Source organism: Vanellus vanellus (genome assembly GCF_965231255.1).
Source record: "Vanellus vanellus genome assembly, chromosome: 2".
Taxonomy (NCBI): Eukaryota; Metazoa; Chordata; class Aves; order Charadriiformes; family Charadriidae; genus Vanellus; species Vanellus vanellus.
The window spans coordinates 130,671,595-130,692,826 of NC_138906.1; the positions used below are offsets into that span (position 1 = coordinate 130,671,595).

General features: G+C 38.8%; 2 protein-coding genes across 2 annotated transcripts in view; one reads left to right on the forward strand and one right to left on the reverse strand.

The window, feature by feature from the left end:
- Nucleotides 1-21,232, forward strand: part of YTHDF3 (YTH N6-methyladenosine RNA binding protein F3) — an 86,902-nt gene that overhangs the window by 8,813 nt on the left and 56,857 nt on the right. The gene's annotated exons all lie outside the window — the stretch shown is intronic.
- On the reverse strand, nt 187-17,585 carry TTPA (alpha tocopherol transfer protein). Its single transcript, XM_082479820.1, has 5 exons — nt 17,390-17,585; nt 9,300-9,453; nt 7,804-7,997; nt 5,113-5,223; nt 187-3,099 (listed from the first exon to the last, which is right to left on the reverse strand). Exons 1-5 carry the CDS (start codon nt 17,582-17,584, stop codon nt 2,920-2,922), a joined length of 834 nt encoding a protein of 277 aa, XP_082335946.1. The 5' UTR covers nt 17,585; the 3' UTR covers nt 187-2,919.

Here is a 21,232-nt window from a genome sequence, read left to right on the forward strand (position 1 = left end):
GCGTCGCCCGTCAGAACCGACCGCTCCGCACAGCGCCCGGCCCGCCCGTCTGCCCGCCCGCCCGCCGCCGCGCCGCGGGGCACGCTGGGAAATGTAGTTCCTCCGTCCTCCCGAGGCCGCCCCTCTCCGTCCTCCGGTAGAGGAACGTTTGTACCACTAAAAAGTGACAGAGGAGGCTGGTTCAACTAGAAAAGTTTTTTATTAATATAATGATGTTAATAAGTACAAAATTAAAAAAAAAAAAAACAAACACATTGTGCATTACATTGTGCTTATAGTCAAGTAGTAAGTTATATTTGCATTGTTTAACAGCAACTTACTTTTTTTAGAGGCACTGCCAATATTCTTAGAGAATAATGCACTTAAACAGATTTTTACTTTTTTGTTTCATTGACTCTGCAGCTCAAAGACGCCATGCCACCACCCATCGTACCAATACCCCGCCATTCATTACACAAATGTCCTAATTAATTTGTGTCCTTATTATTAGCAGCATCTGCCATTGTCCCTTGCATAGAGTTTCCTACCTTCTATATAATATGTAAACATTAAAAAATAATTAACAGTTCATGAAAAAATAACTGCACTCAGTGCTCCGACTGTTGTGTTATGCAAACACGTTACCATTTAATGATAGATTTCAGATATTTCTGAAGACATTTAGGACTTTATATTCATAGAGCTGGCATAGTCGAAATGAAGATTTTAAAAAAAAAAACAGGTAAATTTTGTCCATGTGCATATACATATGCAATGAAATGAAGTCTCTGCTACATAAAACAGCAATGATTAGAGATCGGTTTCATAGGTTTCATAGAATTCAGTGAATTTTCCTCTTCATTGAAACACAGTTCATTCCTTTATGTGGTTTACGTTCAAGGATTAAAATTGAAGAGGCGTAAAATTAAGACGATAGCTTCAGTTCTCCAGTTCTTAAGTGATTTGCAACTTGAGTTACACACTTGAAGAATTGCCAGATGCCTGACTACTTGGTTTATTTTCTTATAAAGAAGAATTAGAACTTCCCTGAACTCCTCTAATTAAGGAGCTTTTATATCACAAAATAGTTCAATCTGAGAAAAAGAAAGATGTATGAAATATAGGAATATGTGAAAATATATCTGAAAAATAATTCTTTAAATTTAGACTCCGTATCAAAGATATCCTGAAAGAACAGAATGAAAAATGCACTGGAGGAAATGAGGGAATTGGAAGGAAAAAAAAAAAATTAAAAAGTCTTTGTCGGTTTTGAAAGAATTTTGTATCTGGCATTGACCTTACCCCAGAAGAAACTACGACCAACAAATATTCTATGGGCATTTCATACATGTTCCTCTCACTAATGAAGGCTTTTGCAATAATGTAGTGTTAATGACAATCTAAAATAAGACATTTCTGATTTAATAGGATAGTCTAATTTCTCTCCCTTAAGCATATAACATCTCAATGTCCTAAAAATTCCAAAGAAACTGAAGTTAGCACTTCTAGGTACCCGAGAAACAAAGTATTTTTAATGGATTCATTTATATAAAGATTCATATGGAATGCTTAAAGATGTAATGCTTATGTAAAGACCCCCTGGCTTATTTCAAAACAGAGTTAAAAGCTGGGTAAATAAACTCTAGCAGTTGGTGTACTAACAGAGCTTTTAACAAAAAGCTGAGTGAAAAGTAAAATAAAGTTTTAGATTATTAAATGCTGGGGATTGCAGGATGATACTGCTATGTAAGGTAAGCGACAGCTTTTACACATGCAGTATTCATATCTGAATCATGTTCCTTAAAAAAAATACGTAAATCTGTTTTCAAGAAGACAGATTATTTTTTTGTTCATTACTCCTACAGAAATAAAGAAGAGGGCTCAACGGAAATTACAAATTCTATCTTCTGTTGGGCACTGGAAGAAATGCACTGGCAAGCTGCCAATTACTTTTCTGAAAATAAAAGGAAGATACACAGCATCTCCTACTCTGAGGTCCAAAGTGACCTACAAGAACCCTTAAACCACACCACACAACTTCTAAAGTTCAGATCCACAAAGGGTAACCTACTTCACCCTCCAAAACAAGTAGACACTGCAAACAGCTAAGAGTTCTTGACCTCTGTACTGCTCTACAGTAGGAATTAAAGGTGATCATAAACTGAGTTGTTTATAGCTTCTCCATAGACACTATCTCTTTAAAGAAAGAAAATCAGATTTGTCAAGGAGGTTTTGACTCTCTTACCAGTTCCTCCTCCTGATTCATACTGCCCTTTGAAGGATAGGTATATGGTGTTTTCCTTATCTTCAGCTACAAAATTGGACAACTACTGTAATAATTAGCACAAAAAGGGAAGCTGCACAAGCAGCACAGAGATTAACACAAATGTCTTGCTATTGCTGACTAATTTTCAATTTGACACAAACTAACGATACAGCCATTTTCCCTGAGAATCAATCCAAAAAGCAGCTTCTTTTCACTCTCTGTAAATTAGCCCTGTAGTCATACTTCCGCAACAAACCAGTCTACCCCATTCACGTTCTGTTCTTTTTTTTGTATCCTATTATCTTGACAAGCCAAGATACAAGAGCTAAGCATAAGGTTCTGGACTACATTATTATGGATGACTTGTCTCCAAAGATTTAACAGGAGCAGCATCGACCTCTGATATCTGATGCGCTATCCAGCCTCTCAGCATAGAAGTTAATCAACTACAAACGGTATTGCAAACATGTGGAATTCATTAATCTCTTCAGACGTACGTACTGATAGACTCCAGTTAGTATAAAAGTGCAGTCAATATAACACTCAGTGCCCTGCAAAGACATATGTGTTTCATTCACAAAAATTCACAATAATTTCAAGTTTACATGAAAGATTTCATATTAAACTCATTTCCACTTCCCGTGTTCAAGACTCGATGTAATACTGTAGTAAGGTTATTCCTGGGCAACCAGAGAAATGCTCTTAAGATAATCTGCAGATGCCATTATAAAGTCAGCCCATTCCTTGGCCAGCTCTTCAATGGAGACTTCCTCCCCCCCATATTCCTGTGGGAGAATGCTGACCGGGAAGTGTTCGGTCAGAGTCTGCATGTAGTTATTTCCATGCATGTACACCTAAAACAGAATATGAAAAGCATTTACTTGGGTATGAAAGCAAGACTACTGAGGCAGCAAAGAAACTCAGTGCAAGAGCTGAAGTCACCATCTTGGTTTGACTAAACAAGCACACTTGTTCATTATGAGCTCCTTAAATGAAGAAGAAAGTACCACCGTGTGAGTTTCCCATGGGTGCTCAAACTCCGTCCTGCTCAGTATCTGCAGCTGGATGACGCATGGACTACAACCAGGGAACTGCACTTTGTGGAGCTGCAAGCACAGGAGCTGAAACTGACTACACACTTGTTCCTGACTGGTTTAGTGGCACTGCTGAGGGTACCCACTACATCCCTACAGCTAAAGTGAGCTAAACCATGGGGAAGACTGGGGTTTGGTCTTGTCATGACAGATACTATGTATTTGTTTTTGAGTGATTTCCAAGAACAGAGCAGTGTTTGGCTCCTGGCCATTACTATCTGGTCCTGCCACATGTTTTTAAAAGCATTATGTAGTAAGTATGTATGTAGGTTCAGACAGGTGCCAAGGAGGATATTCAGAAGAATCTGTATCTCAGTCCTTATGTCTCAGTTCCAACAGAAATTAGATCCTAGACTACTCCTCCACTTTAACCCCTGTAATACTGTAGTTTGGGTTCTTCTCTTCTTGCTTTATGGTAGCTAATTTGAAGCCTTATTCATTATTTCCAATCAGAAACTTTTATAGGCCTCTTATTATCGACAAGAATTTTCTGCAATTATCATAACACAAAGACTACAATAATAGGCACTCAAATGGTAGTTGGCTGCTTTTTATTCTAACACTTCCTCATCAGGAAGTGAGATACCAAGTGAATAGTAATTATTCCTATGAAGGTAACTGGCCCTTACAGGTTTTTTTTTTTTTTTTCAGATCATGCCCGAAACTGTGAGCCAGGAGACAAGCCAATCTGCTTCTGTTCCATTCCATGAACTGGGATATCTTGTTTGTTTTCTTTTAGGCCTTTACTGTCCATCTGCTCTCTTTTCTGCCTTTTGAGTTCTAGTCTGAGGTATTCTGAGCTGGATCGGGTGACAGGGGCTTGTTTCACAGGTGTTACTGTGCGAGAAGAAAGGCCACAGCATAGAGCTGCTGGAACATACATTTTTTACCATCTTTTCAGAATGAGGGACTAATTGCACACAGCTGGCAGAAACAGTCCTACCTCTCTCCCATAACAAAACACACATGTGAGAAAAAGGGGACTGGCAAATAACAGCTAACAGTGACCAGGAAAATCTGCATCTACTGTCCTGGAATGCAGTGGCTACTGCAAATGCACAAGATCCACGTGCCAAGACAAGGTGGCTTCAGAGTGGGAATAACAATAGGCAGCGCTGCTTATTTTGTACCTTAGTCCTGCTGTTAAGACTTCACAGTATTTCCTTTTCTGCCAGCTGAAACTTCCAATATTCTTCCTATGCTACAAAACCCAGAATTCTTTCAGAATTATTGGCATGCTTTTGCATCTAAAGACAAACAGAGTTTTCAGATTTAAAACTGCAAAACAATTTAAAACAACTAAGAAGCTATTTGGAAAGAAATTTTGAACTTAAGCCTGACCTATTTTTGATGCATAAAAGCCTCTGCAGGTCTTTCAGAACTAAAAAGTTGCCTTCTACTGCACAACTTGGAGCATAAGATCACTGTTCAGTGACAATTTCTCACTGTCATTAATAGGCAGAGTGTTGGGAGATTCGGGACCTATTTCTTCCTAGTCCTGCAGAAGAGATTGCTGTGTGACCTCAAGCAAATCATTTAACCTCCCTGTGTCACAGTGGTTTTTATCTTTAGAGTGGTGATAACAGCAACCATTTGAAACTCTCACATTATTGATAACTGCAAATGCTTTACAATTAGATTCCAGAGGCCTGTATGGCACTAACACACAAAAATGATTTATGCTCTTCAGTGATCAGGAATACCAGGTCCTAAGGGAAGTGCTGCAGATTGTCATGTGTTTTGTGGCAGAAAGAAATATTTGTGTGCACTCACCCGTTGTTTTATTTTTTCAGTGAGAAACGGCTTAATTAGAGCGAAGACTGGGTGGAAGAATAAAGGCTCATTAATCAAGTGGATACCTCGAACTTTTAGTGGAAAGGAATCCTGTCAACATACATGAAAAACAGCATAAGAAAAAGAAAATATTGAAAAGATTTTATTGTTAAGGACAAATCTGTGAAAACTATCTAGTCCACAGGTTAAAGTATTCCTTCTGACCTTGCTCACAGCTGCACTTTGGAGTGTTCTTAGTTTACCCTGCCCCAACAATGCTTAGAAAAATCAGGTCTTGTTCCTCCCATTAGAAGGAAAAAAACAAACAAAAAAAAAACCCAAACAAAAAAACATTATGAGGAGAGGCTATTAAAAAAAAAAACAAACAAACAACAACGAAACAAGAAAACCTTCCCCAAATTACATGTAATTAATGTACACAAAGCTTGTGCTCAGCCTTTCCTCAGAGGTACAATTTTTTACAGCAGAGATTCTGCTGCTAATTTACCAAAAAACTCTCTAGCCATGTGCTTTCATTGGCAATTCACAGCCTGGAGGATAATACGTAAATATATATAGATATAAACCACTGAAGCTACTAACTTTGTTAAATAAATTATAAAAATAATTTAGAGACCTTAAAAACATAATTCTGAGCCTTGAAATTACTGGGAATTTGCCCAACCCAGAAATTCAGCTTTGCAACAAGTTTACTGTCATAATGAAAATAAAAGTTATATCTGCTATACAGCCTTTACAATATGAAATACTTCTACTTGCGTTCAAGATTTGTTTAGAAGTCCCAGAATTTTTCAAGTTCAAAGAAAGTATGGCAGTGCTTAAAGACAGAATTAGGCAATGGGGAAAGTATCGCTTCCGTCCGTAACCCAATTGATACTACCTCTGCAATCAGAGGTTTTCTGCTTGTAAAAATAGTACTTCTCACAAACAGTTCTCCCCACTAGTACAGTACCTCTTCTCACACTATTTCATCCACTCTTCTATGGATAAAAAAACCCCAAAACCTACATGTTTCTTAAACCCAATTCCTTTTAGATTTTAATGTATGATAAAGATCAGATTATAGGTTTACTGCATGTTATTATGTGTTACCATACACTTAAAGTCTATTACCATGTTTTTCACAAAACAATTTGATTTTGCCTGAGATAACAGATTTTTCAAGATTATATCACTTAAGAAAATTACTATGCTTTCCATTCCTTAGTACATATTTCCTTTCTATTAACTTCTGTTTCTTCATACAGGATAGTAATTTGCAAGACACATTTCTTCAGAAAAACATCCAGTTGAATCTAAGGTTCCTTAATTTTTACCTACAAGCATATTGAACAACACTAAGACAACCTCTGGGTGAAATATATGAATTCAGTTAAAGTGATGAAAGGAATCTGAAAAAAAAAATGAGTTAAAGATTTCTCTTCTTAGAAAAGAACACCAGAAACAATTTTTTTCTGCCTTTTTTCAATAGCTATAATAAACATGAAGCTTGAATAACATGCAAAAAATCTGAAAGAGGTCAAGATGGAAACATCACATGCAAAGAATTTCCTGGTTCGAGACAATGGATTGAAACCTTTAGATGTAATTGCAAATCCTATTCTACCTCCTTTCTGCTGTATTTCAAGGGTAAAAAATTACTAGTAACTTGTTTACTACCTCAGAAATCAACTGAAACACTCTTACATGTCCTGTTCTCATGAGATCTGGCCCAGGATCATATGAACATCGAGAGTTCTTATTCTAGATATGAAAAGTTGGGAATACCTGCTGGTTTCACTGAAGTTTTACAGTACATGCCAAAAAGGAAAAACAGCTGAAGTTCTGGTGATATTAGTTCAATGACTAAGCTCTGACTGAACCTCAGATATGAACCTTACCAAATCAGAGCAATTATCTCCCTGGCTCACTTCCACATCTTAGGCTAACAGTTTTATTGTTGCCCAACTTCTGAAGGAAAGTGGGATTACAGGACTACACTGTAGCTTGCCTGTCAATTCTCTGCCCCTTCTTTTTTTCTTTTGTTCCTTTTTTTTTCCCCCCATCTCAAATCCATTGGCAAAGTTCAACTGAATTTGACAGGAAGGAAAAAATAGAAGGTGAGGTAGCAGTGACTTGTACAAAATAATGCTCATCCTGGGGGGCAAAAAGCAAGCAAATCATAAACATTATACATTCTGTTGGTAGCAGCTGGATGGTTACATGGCATCATCCATACTGGTAACAACTTAGTACTGTCTTGCTCTTAACTACTCTTAGCCTATGCTATTTCTCATCTTCTCTGAGTCTCAGGGAAAAAAAAAGCTTTGAATGTTGAGGTAATGCACAAAAGAATGGAAGACAGGAGATGAAATGGGATAACGAACACAGATCCTTACAAAACGGGGCTTCATCTGCTCTTACACTCATGAAATTCTTGTGTTGTAACAGGTCCATGGAGTCTTATAAACCACCAGAAGTTAAAGGACATTTACTGCTATATAACATACTTTAAGTCAAAACAAGCACAACCTATGCCTGAACTATCTGACTTCTAGTGGATTTAAGATTTTGTTCTTTCAAGCCACACTCTAAGAAGGTCTAAGGGAGGAAAATTTACCATAGCTTAGGACAGATGAAAAATTGAGAGTTAAAACAATGAAGAAGCATAAACCAGTATGTCATACTTACTGTGAGCACAGCAGCAATTTTCTTGGCCACTGCTGGACTGATTTGAAATGCATGAGCAAATCGCCATCCTTGAAGATCAAAGATAGCCTTGACTCCATTCCGCTGAGTCTCAAGCTCCTTTACAATGAGTTCAGATGTGATAAGACTCACACGAAACACATCGTATGCCGTAAATAACTTGGGATCCCATTGTCCTGAAGAGTAAATAGATTGCACTGCATTACTATGAGAATGCCACACGCAACTATACTTTTGCTTGTTACTGCTTCTAATGTGCTTCTCTTGAAAAAGAAGTAACCAGCAATATTAAAGGTCCTGAAATAAACTGATTTGCCAATACAAAAGTTATTTTGTGTGCCTGCTCTGTCACTCATCTTTTGAACTCTTTTTGTATATGGTACCACCTAATGGTAGATAGTTGTAGATGCCACCTAGTGTAATACATTCCACCTATGGCCATAGCCTCCAGCTTACAAGGTTTTGACAGGAACAGCTTAATTCAGTACATTTAGCAGAAACTACAGATCAGCAATCTAATAAATTTATATAATTTTTCTTCAGTACAGTAATTCTTTCAAGATTCAGTGAATCTCATTTGTTTTTCTGAAGCCTGACCAAAGAATTACATGGGATGAGCCTTAACCCTACATGAAAGCATCAGAGAACACAACTTTGCAGAAACGCATTATTTTCTACTAGACCAGCTTATATTAAAAAAAATCTTTAAAAGTTGGCAAAAATAATCTCTGTCCAAAACAAGCACAAAGAAATATAGCAAGACACGATCATTTAACTACATCTTTTTTAAAAGACTTTTGGGAGTGCATGAAACAAACCAAGGATCGTCAGAGTGTTGTTAGATAGGACTCCTTGGCTACATCTAAACAGTGAAAACCCAGTGAACTTCTCACCCACATCTAAACTGAATGTTAGTACATGACTAGATGTACACCTTTTTTTTCTCTTCTCTCCCTCCCCTCTGCATGCTGCTGCATGTGCACCAGTACCACAGTCTTAGTACAAGGCTTTGAAAATTTGCATAGAAATAAATAATTTCTGGGACACTCAGGCCCAAATAACCACATATTCTTGCAGGTTTGAGGGTTTTAACCTTAAGACTTTTTTTGATGCAGACAAGAATTCCACTACAAAGAAAATAAGTTCTTCGTAAAGGATTGTACAGCTTTAGCCATACCAGTCAGATTATGTAACAGTTACAGCTCAATAAACTCAGCTTTATATTAATGTAAAGGTATTTCTAAGAGTGAACATAAATATGTGAACTTTCTAATTAAGACATTCTGATATTATCAAATTTTATCAACCCCAGTGTTGTACCCATAAAATACTTTTTGCTGCTCAAATCATGATAATAAAAAGAAACCAAAACCAACAAAACATCAACAAAAACACAACACAACAAACCCACAAAACAAAACAAAACCATCAGCGCCAGAGCCAGGTGTGAAACAGGTCCAAGTAATTTTGTCACTCACCAATTCTGTATATTAGAACTTTGCTTCCATGTGGGTCCCTTGATCTCAGGACTCCATGATAGCCAGCTTGCAAAAGACCAAGAACAGAAGATGGCTGTAAATCTGCACTTATTTCTGGGCATTCAATTCTCCACTTCTGGTAATTCTTCAATAACTGGAAAAAAATAAATGTGGATGACAGAGAGCCATCAGATATTATGTGAAGAGCACAGTTAAAAATATGTTTTCAGTATGTGGTTGGAGTTTTAATTCAATAAATTAGCAATCAGTTCATTGTGTATTTTAATCAAATCCCTCCCAGTAGAAAAGGTTGCTATAAGTGGATCAAACAAGTGCATAAGTTATGATGAATTTAGAATCTTGTCAATTTGTTGATGGACTGCAGTTGTCATTTTGCGTCAGAAAAAAAAAACTGGAATATGGAGAAAAAGCCGTCAGGTTCTACATACAATACATCTAAAACCCAGTTTTCCTACTCAGGTTACATTTATGATTATTCCATTTGATACTGCATCACATTCATTCAGGGTTTGTTGAACTTAGATGTTCAAAATCTTAGAGGAACATTTCCCCTTCACCATCCCACCCCACACCTGCAAAGTATGAGCCCATTTTGTACACACAGCCATCAATAATTTCAGTTTAGTATTTGAAATGGATTTGATCATCAGCATATCTGAAGTGTATTTTCAAAGTCTCTCCTACCCCTCTGAAATGGCAGAATATAACAATGTAGTGGATCCATTACCCATTAGACAATTTCCCTCCTCCAGAGTGGAAATAATGAGAACCTGTTTTGCTAAAATAGAGATACTGTCCATTACCGGGGGACATGATCACCCTTGTTCCTAAGGCTGGAAGTCAGCATCATAAACTATTATGCCTAAGGCACAGGAAGGGCTGTGTCTTGAAAGGCAATGGCCTGACTCTGAGGAAGAGTCAATTAAAGGCGTTCCTTTCTGAGCTAACATCTATGTAGAGGAATTACAGGTGATACTGTGAAAGGTCATCTTAGAGATGGATCATGAAAAATTAAGTTGGTGATGCAGTAGCTCTAATTTCCAAGTCTAATTACTGTTTCTCATTTAATATTAATTAAGTGGTGGTAGAGAAAATGAACTGCTATGCCCTGCAACTAAAATTTATTTAAGCCATTTTGCATAGGTAAGTGGGAAGCTATGCAAGACTATCTTCTAAAAAGCATCCTCTCAATTCATCAACTAAATTCTGCCTCTGCTGTATCACCCATGCTAAGTTCTCTAGCACGGAGTTTAGAGAGTATAGCTATGGCTATAGAGCTATTTAGATTTTCTATTAAAATTTCCTAAATAGCTACAGTTCAGATTTCTAACCCGAGACCTCCAAAGAAGCTAAGCGAATCAGAATTTTTGAGCACGGCATTTCACAACAAACTGAAACGTAGGTTTAAATCTTAAAGGTAAAATGCACAGCCTAGCCTTTTAAATTAGTACTATATTTCATCAAACAGTAAAACCGAATATGATCCTCAGCATAGTTTCACAAATTAAACGTGTTCACCACAATGAAAGCATCAACCACCAGTCTTATATTCCTGTTAATTTATATTAACAGAAATTAAGTTTTTTTCATTTCTCAATTAATCCTTTTTCAGAACAGAAACAGAGTTAAAAAAACTGTCAGTTCCAACTAATAAAACATAACCTTAAGTAAATTACAAATTTCTTGTATTTATGCAAGTATAATTTTCTTCACCATTTCCACAGAAAGAATGGTCAGAATGAACCTCAGTGGATACTGAATTCATCCCTTGGAACATCACAGAGTCTAGGAGGGAGACCTGAGACTCACCACCCTATACCTTATAGCGTGCTTATGTTAGATAATTAGTCTTATTTCTTACCCTTCCCTCTACCTTCAAGTTTCTTGTATCATTTTACATAAAACATACTTTTTCTTCAGATTAAGGCTTTTCTGATAAAATGAAGGTCTTGAATTATTCTGATGGTCTTTCAAAAGAATTGTCATGAGGAAACTATTTATAAGGCATTACTGTTTGTCAGCAGAATTTACTTACAAATATATGATATACTGATCATAACATTATCTATATCCTTCATGGAAACAGCACCTATATGTATTTATAGGTACAAAAATGAAAAAGTTCATCTGCCACGCTAGAATCCTATTTGATTTGTCAATGAGAAAGCTGACAAAAGCCTCATGCTAAATCATACACCGTAGAAAGAAACATTTAACCATGAGCAGACTTTTACTTTAAGCCTTTTGACTGCATTAAATCAGTTCTAGTCTAGGCTAACTTAAAAACAAACCAACAAACAAGATTGGGGGGGGGGGGGGGGGGGTGAGTAGGGAAAGTAAGGTTATTTGTGGAATAGAAATTCATTATGATTGCAAAGATATGCCTGACGAGGTACTCTGATTATCACCCTGGTAGTGCTTGACTCTCTACAAAGGGCACTGTTTGAGCAATCCCAACCACTTTGTGCCAACCAGACAGCACTGACAAAACATCATGTTCTTTTCCTTGGTCTTTCCAATACCGACACTAAAACAGCAGCAACATACAAAAACACCCTCAAAACAACTATGCAAACATCTGTAGCTTTGACATTTCTCCCTTTTCTTCTAGAATCTGCTGTACCACAACTTAATGAACCTAATTAACAATTACAAAAATATTTTAAACATCTTTTTGAAGAGCTCCCTGACAAAACCAAGATGAGGAAAAAAAAAAATATACATGCATTCAATACCCTAAATAACCCTATCTTGTCAGTACAGTTAGTTTCTCATTGTCATGGATATTTTCCCATGACATAGGCAAGTGGCACATCTTTCAGACACACAACACTGCTAAGTTCCAAACATACTTCCCTTGGCCAGAAAGCCACGAAGTGCCGATGAGTGTTCAGATTTTGAAAACCTAATTAATTACCTGAAACAGTTTGGAGCTGAAGTAAAAGTTAGCATTAAGTAATCTTCCACAACATCTACAGCTAGTTTTGGGACATATTCTGCAAATTTTTACTCATGTAAACAATCCTTTTCTTAGCAGTTGGACATACTGAAGTCACACAGAGTTACTGACATGAGTAATCCTTAAACATAATGGAATTCAAAAACTAGCAGCGAATACTTAGTTTTAGTTTATTTTGAAAATTTCTAGTTTAACGTTATTTAAACAGAAATTCACATAACATTTTTTAAAAATGCGAGGGTTTTTTTATTAAACACAACAAGGAAAAACATAAATATTATACATAACAATCAGTTTGGATATAGAAGATGAAGCAACCTAGTATCAGGAAAAACAGGAGCATTCATCACCTAGTGTAAAAAATGGCTCATGTACTTACAACACACAGAAAACATCTCAATATATAATTATATGTGTTTACAAACTGAATAACCTACTTAGCATCTGCTCAGCATCTGAAAATAGACGCAAGATAACTTGATAAATGGGAAAAGCTGGATGAAAAAAACAGTGTCTGGAGTTAAGCATTAATCAAGAGGTTTTGTCCTGAGATCTGTTGGGGATAGTTCCAGATTTCTGAACATCAGAGATTATAAAGTTACTGATTAATCCAAGATTCATGTGGTGCAAAAAAAAAGTGAACTTAGTAATTTATTTAGAATTAAAAGAACTAGAAAACAATGTGCTTGTTACAGAAACCAATGTATCTGTATATGTAAATTAACTGCTTTTTCTTGATTAAGAACTGTTTATTTGTATTAACAAGAATACTAGACAGAATTAGGCCACTACTGTGTCAGCAGCTGTACACAATGTTTAGAGAAAAAAAAAAGTTTTCTATTGGCAATCTTCAGAGAAACCAACAGCTCAAACTTTAGAATATAAACATATATATACACACACATAAACACACACCTTTGTGCATATATATTTTTTAAATATTATAGTTTATATTTTTTAATATATGTGTATAAAGCTACACACAGAATTTAAACATGGTATACACAGACAAATAATTCAAAGTATTTTTATACAGACATAGAACTTTTCCATTTCCACTCGCATCACCTCTTTGACAGTTGGGAGAAGACTGGCACTTGCGTAAATTGAGACATATGGCTTCGCACAAAGGGAAGAATGGATGACTGACTTGTGTTTCCTCAACAGTCAGGCCAGAGAGCCTAATAGGGGCTCTTCCATTCTGTTTGAAGAAACCCTCTGCATTGATCAAAGAAAAGCAGCTAAGTAACTGATTTAAACTTAGTATTTATATTTGAATGATGTGAAGATCCTCAGAGATAATGCCTGAGACTCAGCAGTACATTTGACACTGTGGAAAGGACACAATCCTTCTTGTACATCATGGTTATTCTAAGCAAGCTATTTGCACTACAACACACTAGCAAGCTTTGATTCCTCCGTAAGTCAAATGCAGGGCAAAGACAAAGTCTGGCTATGTACCTTCGTATCAACCAGAACTCCTAAGAGGATCCTAGGTATTTAGACAGTTCGGAGTGCCATAAAAACGATGCTTACAAAAGGCTAAGTGGCATGTTATGAAAACATCCCTTGGCATAGACTTTCACTGTTGTATTTTTACTGAATTTAAAGATTTTCATTCTTCTCCCCAGAGTATAATCTATTTCAGGTACAAAAAGACAGCATCCCCAAATCACTGAGAACTAGCCTTATAAAAGAGTTGTGGGATGTAATGCAAGGACATAACAAAATGCACTAGGCAAAAGGATTTATGGAAGAAGGGAGATGCTATTTCTCCAGATTTCACATATCACTACTGAATCCAAGCGACAGTGGTTTTGATCACAACAATGAAAAATATACACACATAGCTGGTACACTTAAAGAGGGATATATAAACCCTTTAGCACGATTAATGAAGATTCGTGGCCCTGCTTCTCAGTTTACAGCATATATAGTAGGTAGGTGTATCTGTGCAAATTAATGAGCAAACAACATGCTCAGGTCAAGTACAAATATATACCCAGACTAAAATCTTTTGCACGTTACCATCTGATCCCTACCTATATCTCCCACAGGGATTACAAAGTCACAGAACATGCTGTAATGATGTAACACTGTTCTTTCTGTTAATTTTTGGCAGGTAAGTATTGCCCAGAAGTCTCACGGGACAAGAACAATTCTTATTTACCTATTGAAGGTTTGCTGTGATATTTGACAGTTATTGTTAGTCTGTGTCAAAGGACTTTTTGTGCATTCCCAGAGACAAATGTTTGCCGGTATTTCACGTAGACTGATTTAATACTTTCTTTCCAATAACATTTGTGCATTTTAAATCCTTTGATCAAAGCTATGTGCTTAACTTCACCTCTTCTTCTGGAGCCTGTACTCAAGCGGTTCGGGTTCATTCATACACCTCCAGCCACTTTCTAAGATAAGGCATTGGGCCAAGTTTAATCCTGCCTGTGATTCAAAATGCAGAAAAAGAATTCTCTTCTAACTTGAGAACAGTGTGTTACTGAGCTTAACTGAATAACGACTGGCTTTAAAAAAATACAGACAGTTCTAGCTCTTCTTCAAGTTCTTCAATTCCAGCTACCTGTTTCAATGGTGGTGTTTCTTCTAGCATGACATATATCAACAGATCAGTACTTGAAAGCAGGTGTGGAATTGCCAGCAGAAAAATGTGAAAGACCGCTGTTGGAATGAGTCATCACAAAAGATTCAGAAATGGAATGCCTTGACATAACCTACCTGATTATTTTTTTCTGAGGCACTTCCAAATGTTGATAAACTGCAATCAGATAAATCTGAGTCAAATATTAACCAGGGATGCATCAGTAAACAGTCTGGTCAGTTGTCAGACTCTTCAATTCATATTTAAGGCTAAGTAGGAGCCCATACTAAGGAAGATGCTCGACAAGAGCTTGAAGACCTTTGGTTACAAGCATTAAGAGAGCCACAAACTTTGATTATCCTTTAGCTGCTCTACAAGTACTATGCAGTAGTACACAGGATCCCCGTGGGCAAAAAGGGACTGTATCAGCCTGAACTCCAAACAGAGAGGCAACATCAAACCAGGACGGGAGGGAGCAGCCACTGTCTGGACTGATGGCAGGAGGGCTGTCTAGGATGAAGTACTAACATAACTTCTGCATAAGGTCAGACTTGGATTAGATGAATATACATCTTATGATCACCACAGATTTTTGCACAATAATTCTCCTGGGCTATACCAATTGCAGATAAACACATTCCTTTTCCAAAAAAAAAAAAAAAGTGCTGCTTCTCTTCTAATGCTGTAAGAGAAGAAACCTAGAAATCAGTGCCAGCTGGTATGTGGAAGATTAAGTAAAGGTAGCTACAGAATTTGGAGACCTGAAGTTCTACGTGGAAAGATTAAGCACAGGTGGGGTTTTTTTTGAACATCAGAATCTCTTATCTCAAAGACGGGTCCAAACAAGAAATTTAGAAACTTACCAGCTGTGGAGACTAAGATATTCTGAAAGATTCCAAAGAGATTCAGTTTTTCCAAAACAGGTCCCCAGCTCCAGAGTGCTGATTCTCAAGGCGAGTATAGGAAATTTGCTATTTCATAGACTGTCTCTAAACCTAGCTTAGATTCCATACTCTTGGACATTAGTCCTACCTACATCTCAGGATTAATCATGAGAAAGTGCAGAAGCGTATAGGCCAAATTCTGAAGTGCCACTGTCCTGTCTACAGGATTATCAATAATAATCGATTGCAATGCAATTAGGAGTGTATATTTAGGAGCATATATTGTCTTCATTAAGACTACTTTTTGGAACCAAGAAATACACGGAAACAAAATGGCTTTTGTTGGAAAAGAAAGAAAAGGCACAGCCCTACAATTTTAGTGCACGTCTGATATAAACAATCATGAACTTCAAGCAAAAGTAAGATCCACAAATATCCAAAGGAATATGACTTGACTTGCTAATTCTTCTGTTGAGGAGAAAATGTTTAAAGTTCTGACACAAGGCTTATGAGCCAAATGAAAAAAAAAAAAAAAACCACAAAATATAATTTTTAAAGCTATTTGTGTTTCAGAGCTTAATTTGGTTTCTCACATTCTTGTTCAGCTACCTTGATCTGCAATACATCCACGTGCAATCAGTCTTCTCTCATGGTAACTAAACTTGGAAAATCTACAGCACAGAGAAGTCAGAAACTAAAAGGTGAAGGCTGTTGGGCAATGCTGTGTCATCAACATCAAATTCCACTAAAACACAGTTTCAAGTTAGCACAAGTGAACAAATGCTTTTGCCCTGAGAAGATTTGGAAATACTTTCTGTTCAGAAGAGTTAGTGGCTGTCAATCTTTCTGTAAAAAAAGAAACGGTAACAATTTGTACCTTTGAATATTACAAAATACCCACGCGCTGCCTGTACGGCAAAGAGCCACACAAACAGCCAGGACAGTACCAAAACTTACCGGAGCCTGGAAGGAGTGTTGTAAATAACAAAACTCCAAGAGAAAAGAAGGCATTTACTTATAGCTTTATGTGAAGAGTAATTATAAATCTGTAGGGAAACGAGCAAGATTACTAGTAATCAGCAATCTGATAAGCACGATAAGGATGTCCTTTAAGGGATAGTGTTTCCTGATTGGAGTTGTGACCTTACCACGCTTACCGTAACCTTTACGTTACATGGCTGTACCACTCTTACTGTAACCTTTACGTTACCCCATGGCGGCTGCCCAAAGCCGCAGGTTTACGGTGCTCCACGCTGAATACACGCGTGACAAGCAATTAGTTACACCCCGAAACTCCCCGCTTGGCCTCGGCCGACCCACGCAGCGCGACTCACCCACCCGACCTCCCCATCCCCCCTCGCCCTTCCCGATACCCCCAATCGACCCCCCGGTACCTCAGCACCCCCCGGGCCTGAGGCGAGGGCCACCCCCGGGGGCTGCGGGGCCGCCGGGTGCGAGGCCCGCTGGGCCTGCGGGACCCCCCCCCCCCCCCGGGCTAGTCCCGCCTGGCTGACAGCCGCCGCGGGGGGCTCTTCACACAGAGAGGCGGTCGCCCCCTCCTGGCCCTCACCGCATGGCGGTCGCTCCCCCGCCCCAGCGGCGGCGCCCGCTCCCCCCGGACCCTCCTTACCCTCCAAGCCAGGTCCAGGTGGAAGTCCCGGGCGCGCAAGAACCTCACTAGGAAGGAGTCGGAGAGGGGCTGCGGCCAGGACTGGCCGGGCTCTGCCTCCGCTCGCCGCCGCAGCTCGGCGACGGCGCTGCGCACCCGCGGCGAGTGGTCGGGCAGGTCGTTGAGGCGCCCCGCGCCCGGCAGCCCCTGCGACATGCCGCCGCCGCCGCCGGCTCTGGCTCTGAGGCGACGGCCGCGCTCAGCCCCGCCGCCTCCCTGGTCCCATTGGAAACCCAGTGGTGGCGGAGCCCTGGCCGGCCTTGCCTCCGCCCCTGGCGGGGCTTAACCCCTCAGCACCTTCCCGGGCCGGTGGGGGGGAAGTCAGGGAGGCAGGTGTGCTGCCTCTGGCCCTGGCCGCCACGGCTGGTGTTTTGGGCTTGTTTTTCCACTTTTAGATTTCACCAGTTTTGGGGAATTTTATGCTTTAAGCCCGCTTTTCGCTTGAAGGTCCAAAAAGGAGCTGTGCTCCCTCCTCCCCGGAGCAGGGAGACCCGGCGGGCACCGCAGGCCGGTCAGCCCTGAAACCCGCCAAGGGTGATTGTCCCTTCCCCCCCCTGCTTTCTTTTAGGCCAAAATAAACCATCTTCAGATACGGAATGGCCAAAAGCTGCGGCCTTATTGCAGCTGGGAGCTGCTGTGCAAAGGAGAGGTCGGTGTCGGTGGAAAACTGCCGTGGAGCACCTACTCTATAGAAATAGATACCAGAGAAACTATAGAAAGATCCTATAGATCCTATAGAAACTGCCTGGAGAAAGGATGGTGAAATCGAATTCAACTTTAGTCCAAATTTGCTGCCCAGCAGTGAGATCAATTATCGAAGGCGAGGAGTTCATTGCTGCTATTAGTATTTTTATTATAACCATTTCCTTTGATGAGGTTTCCTTTGAGATCTCTCTGGCCTACTTAGGCTAAAAGCCTTATTTCATGTAACATACAATTTATAAGGTGTACTTAGGCCTATTAAAAGGTTTACAAAGCTTTGTTCCAGGTTGTCTTCTCTCGCTTTCTACATGTACACTTAATACTTAGTTTTTGATCGGCCTTTTGGTCATAACTAGCCATTTCTTTTTACATACTGCTTAAATTTGCCCTCAGTTTTACAAATGTTAAAATAAATTTGCCTAACTAAATGCGTACAGGTAAAGAGTGGGAGGAATGTGAATAAGAGATCATCAAGAGATTAAAGCTGGAACTCAAGGGACTGAACAGGAAAGATACGCTTGCAGGGGCAAAGTGTTGCAGCGAAGGATAAAAACTGGGAAACAGATGGGTTTTGTGGTCAAGAGTATGTAGAGGTAGACATGTAGAACAGCAAGGAGGAGGAAGATATGGGGAAGTATGGAGCTGCCTGAGATCAAGAAGAAAAAGCAAGCTGGAAATACGAGAAGAAAAAAAGAGAACAGAATGTGGAGAGGGCAGTAGCAGCGGGTTGTGCTAAACCTTTTGGTTTTGAACAGAGCTGAACAGAACCTCCATGGTAAAAATGGCATGCAAACGTGTAACCCAACCACGGGTGGCAGGACAAACACAAAGGGATATCACAGCAAGGTCATACAATGCTTTTAAATGCCACTTCCTAATTTTTAAGTGCTTAGTTTTGCTATCTCAGTGTTCTTGCAACCTAGGGTTTTGTCTGTAAAACACAAAGGGTGCGAAAATACAGATAACTTTTATTACACCCTTCCTGAACAACACATAGCCTTTACCTAGCTTTTCTACAAAATTCACATTGCAATTTTGGCTCCATATTTGACCAAAGTTAGTTTTACTAGTGGTTTCAGTGATTTCCCTCAAGACTGAGTTACAAAAATATCTGTAAATTTAAGGTTTCTATTAACAATTCCACAAGTGAGACTGAATTTGTAACACTAATGAGAGCTCCTGTCTCTGACAGTGAAGATGTGATATCATCAGGGCTTTGCACAGAGGAGCCAAGCTACCAAATACCTGACCCTTCACCAGAGCAATTAAGACCTGTTGCAAGATGAGGCTTGTAGGTAAAGCTTTTGTTTTGTTTAATTACATGTGGAGAAGAGCTCAAGCACCTGAAAGCTCTGTCTAAATAAAATATGCCTGTTTGTAATCTTTGCCTTGTTTGTGTCCTTGGACTATGATGATTACTGCTACAACAAAGACTTGAAATTGTGGCAGTATCTCTTAGGTGTTCCGTTTTGATGTATTCCTGTGACAAACAGACTTTTCCCAGATAGCTGGAATTTGCCCTCCTTTAGCAGAAGCTTTACATTTGTGTAAAACTTATAATATAACTTTAACAGGTCTTCTGTGGCCAGTGTTCAAGAGTTGTGTAGGCAACTATCTTAGACTGACTGTAAAATCACATACATGTCCATTTGATATACATATACATATACATATACATATACATATACATATACATATACATATACATGTATGTGTATGTGTATGTGTGTGTATGTGTATGTGTATATGTATGTGTATGTGTATGTATATGTATAGAAAACGTGACAGGAACAAAACCTTTCTGGAGTTTAAAGAATTCACCTTTATCTGCTTAAGCTGTTTTTTCGTTACCTGTCTTCACACATGAAGACTTGCAATCTGCCCTCCAAACTCCCATTCACTAGCCAGTTGCACCAAAGACCCCGTGAGCTCATTTGCAAAGAACACCTTTGGGTATGCAGCATAAGTGGGTATGCAGCACTTGGCCCAGAAATGAAGTCTTGGGTCACAGGCTGATGTTGCAGGCAGACTTCATTTTTTTTTCAGAGATTTTGTAGACATTATCTGTGACTCAAAAGGTATTTTTTTTCCAGTCAAAGACATGGGAAAAGCATCTACACCGAGATTGGGTTCTTACTTAAACTCAAAAATCACCTTTCCGATACACTGTATATAGTTAAGAAAATATATATAACTATTATAATATGGGATGTTTCTAAGGCATTAAAATATATCTGTAAGTTAAAAATAGTCCTTTGGTTAAGTAAACTGAGAACAGGGCACACGTTACAAGTATTCCAGCCTCAGAATATACTGGGTATGGGTGAAATCCTGAATCTACTGAAAGAAATTTGTTGTGTATTTCCATAGTACTCAGTGCAAGGGAATCCTAACAATCGTCCTGGCTAAAGTCTAGATGTGGGACAAAGTTTAGTGGTGGACCTGGCATTGTTAGGTTTACGGTTGGACTCGATAATCTTAAAGGTCTTTTCCAAACTAAAGGATTCTATGATTCTAGGATTCTAAGTTCAGAAAGGTCAGGGAGTAGGAGCTGTGAAAGTTAGTAGTACATCCATAGCAAAGCTTCAGAAGCAAGTGGAAAAGAAAGCTCAACACTGAAGTCTTTTCCTTAAGAAGCATGAGTGTGTGCTGCTTTTTTTACAGAACACTATAAAAAATCAAAAGGTTTTTGACTTTTAACCTTACAGTTGTAGTTGTTCTTTCTATGCATGATACGGATAAATAGAAGGACCTTGTCTTTCATGCATATGCATCTAAGCTAGCTTTTGCACACAGATTTCAATAGGCTAAAGATTAGGAGTGTGACTTTCATAGACGGTGAATGCTTAATTTCAGTCAGTGAGGATAGCAGGTAGTCAGCATCTCTATAAATTACATCCTGTTTAACTTGCTTAAACTCGTGTAGAGAAAGCCATCATGCAATGTTTAACTTTCAGATCTTTGATTTTTTTACTAAGAATTCACATATTTCAAAAGTGTAAGTGTAGAGCTGTGAGTCAGGAAATCAAGACAGTAATTGGGAGAGCTGTTTTACAGGGTGCCAGGTGACTTGCTCTTTGCTCTTGCCTTTCTCCTCAAAGA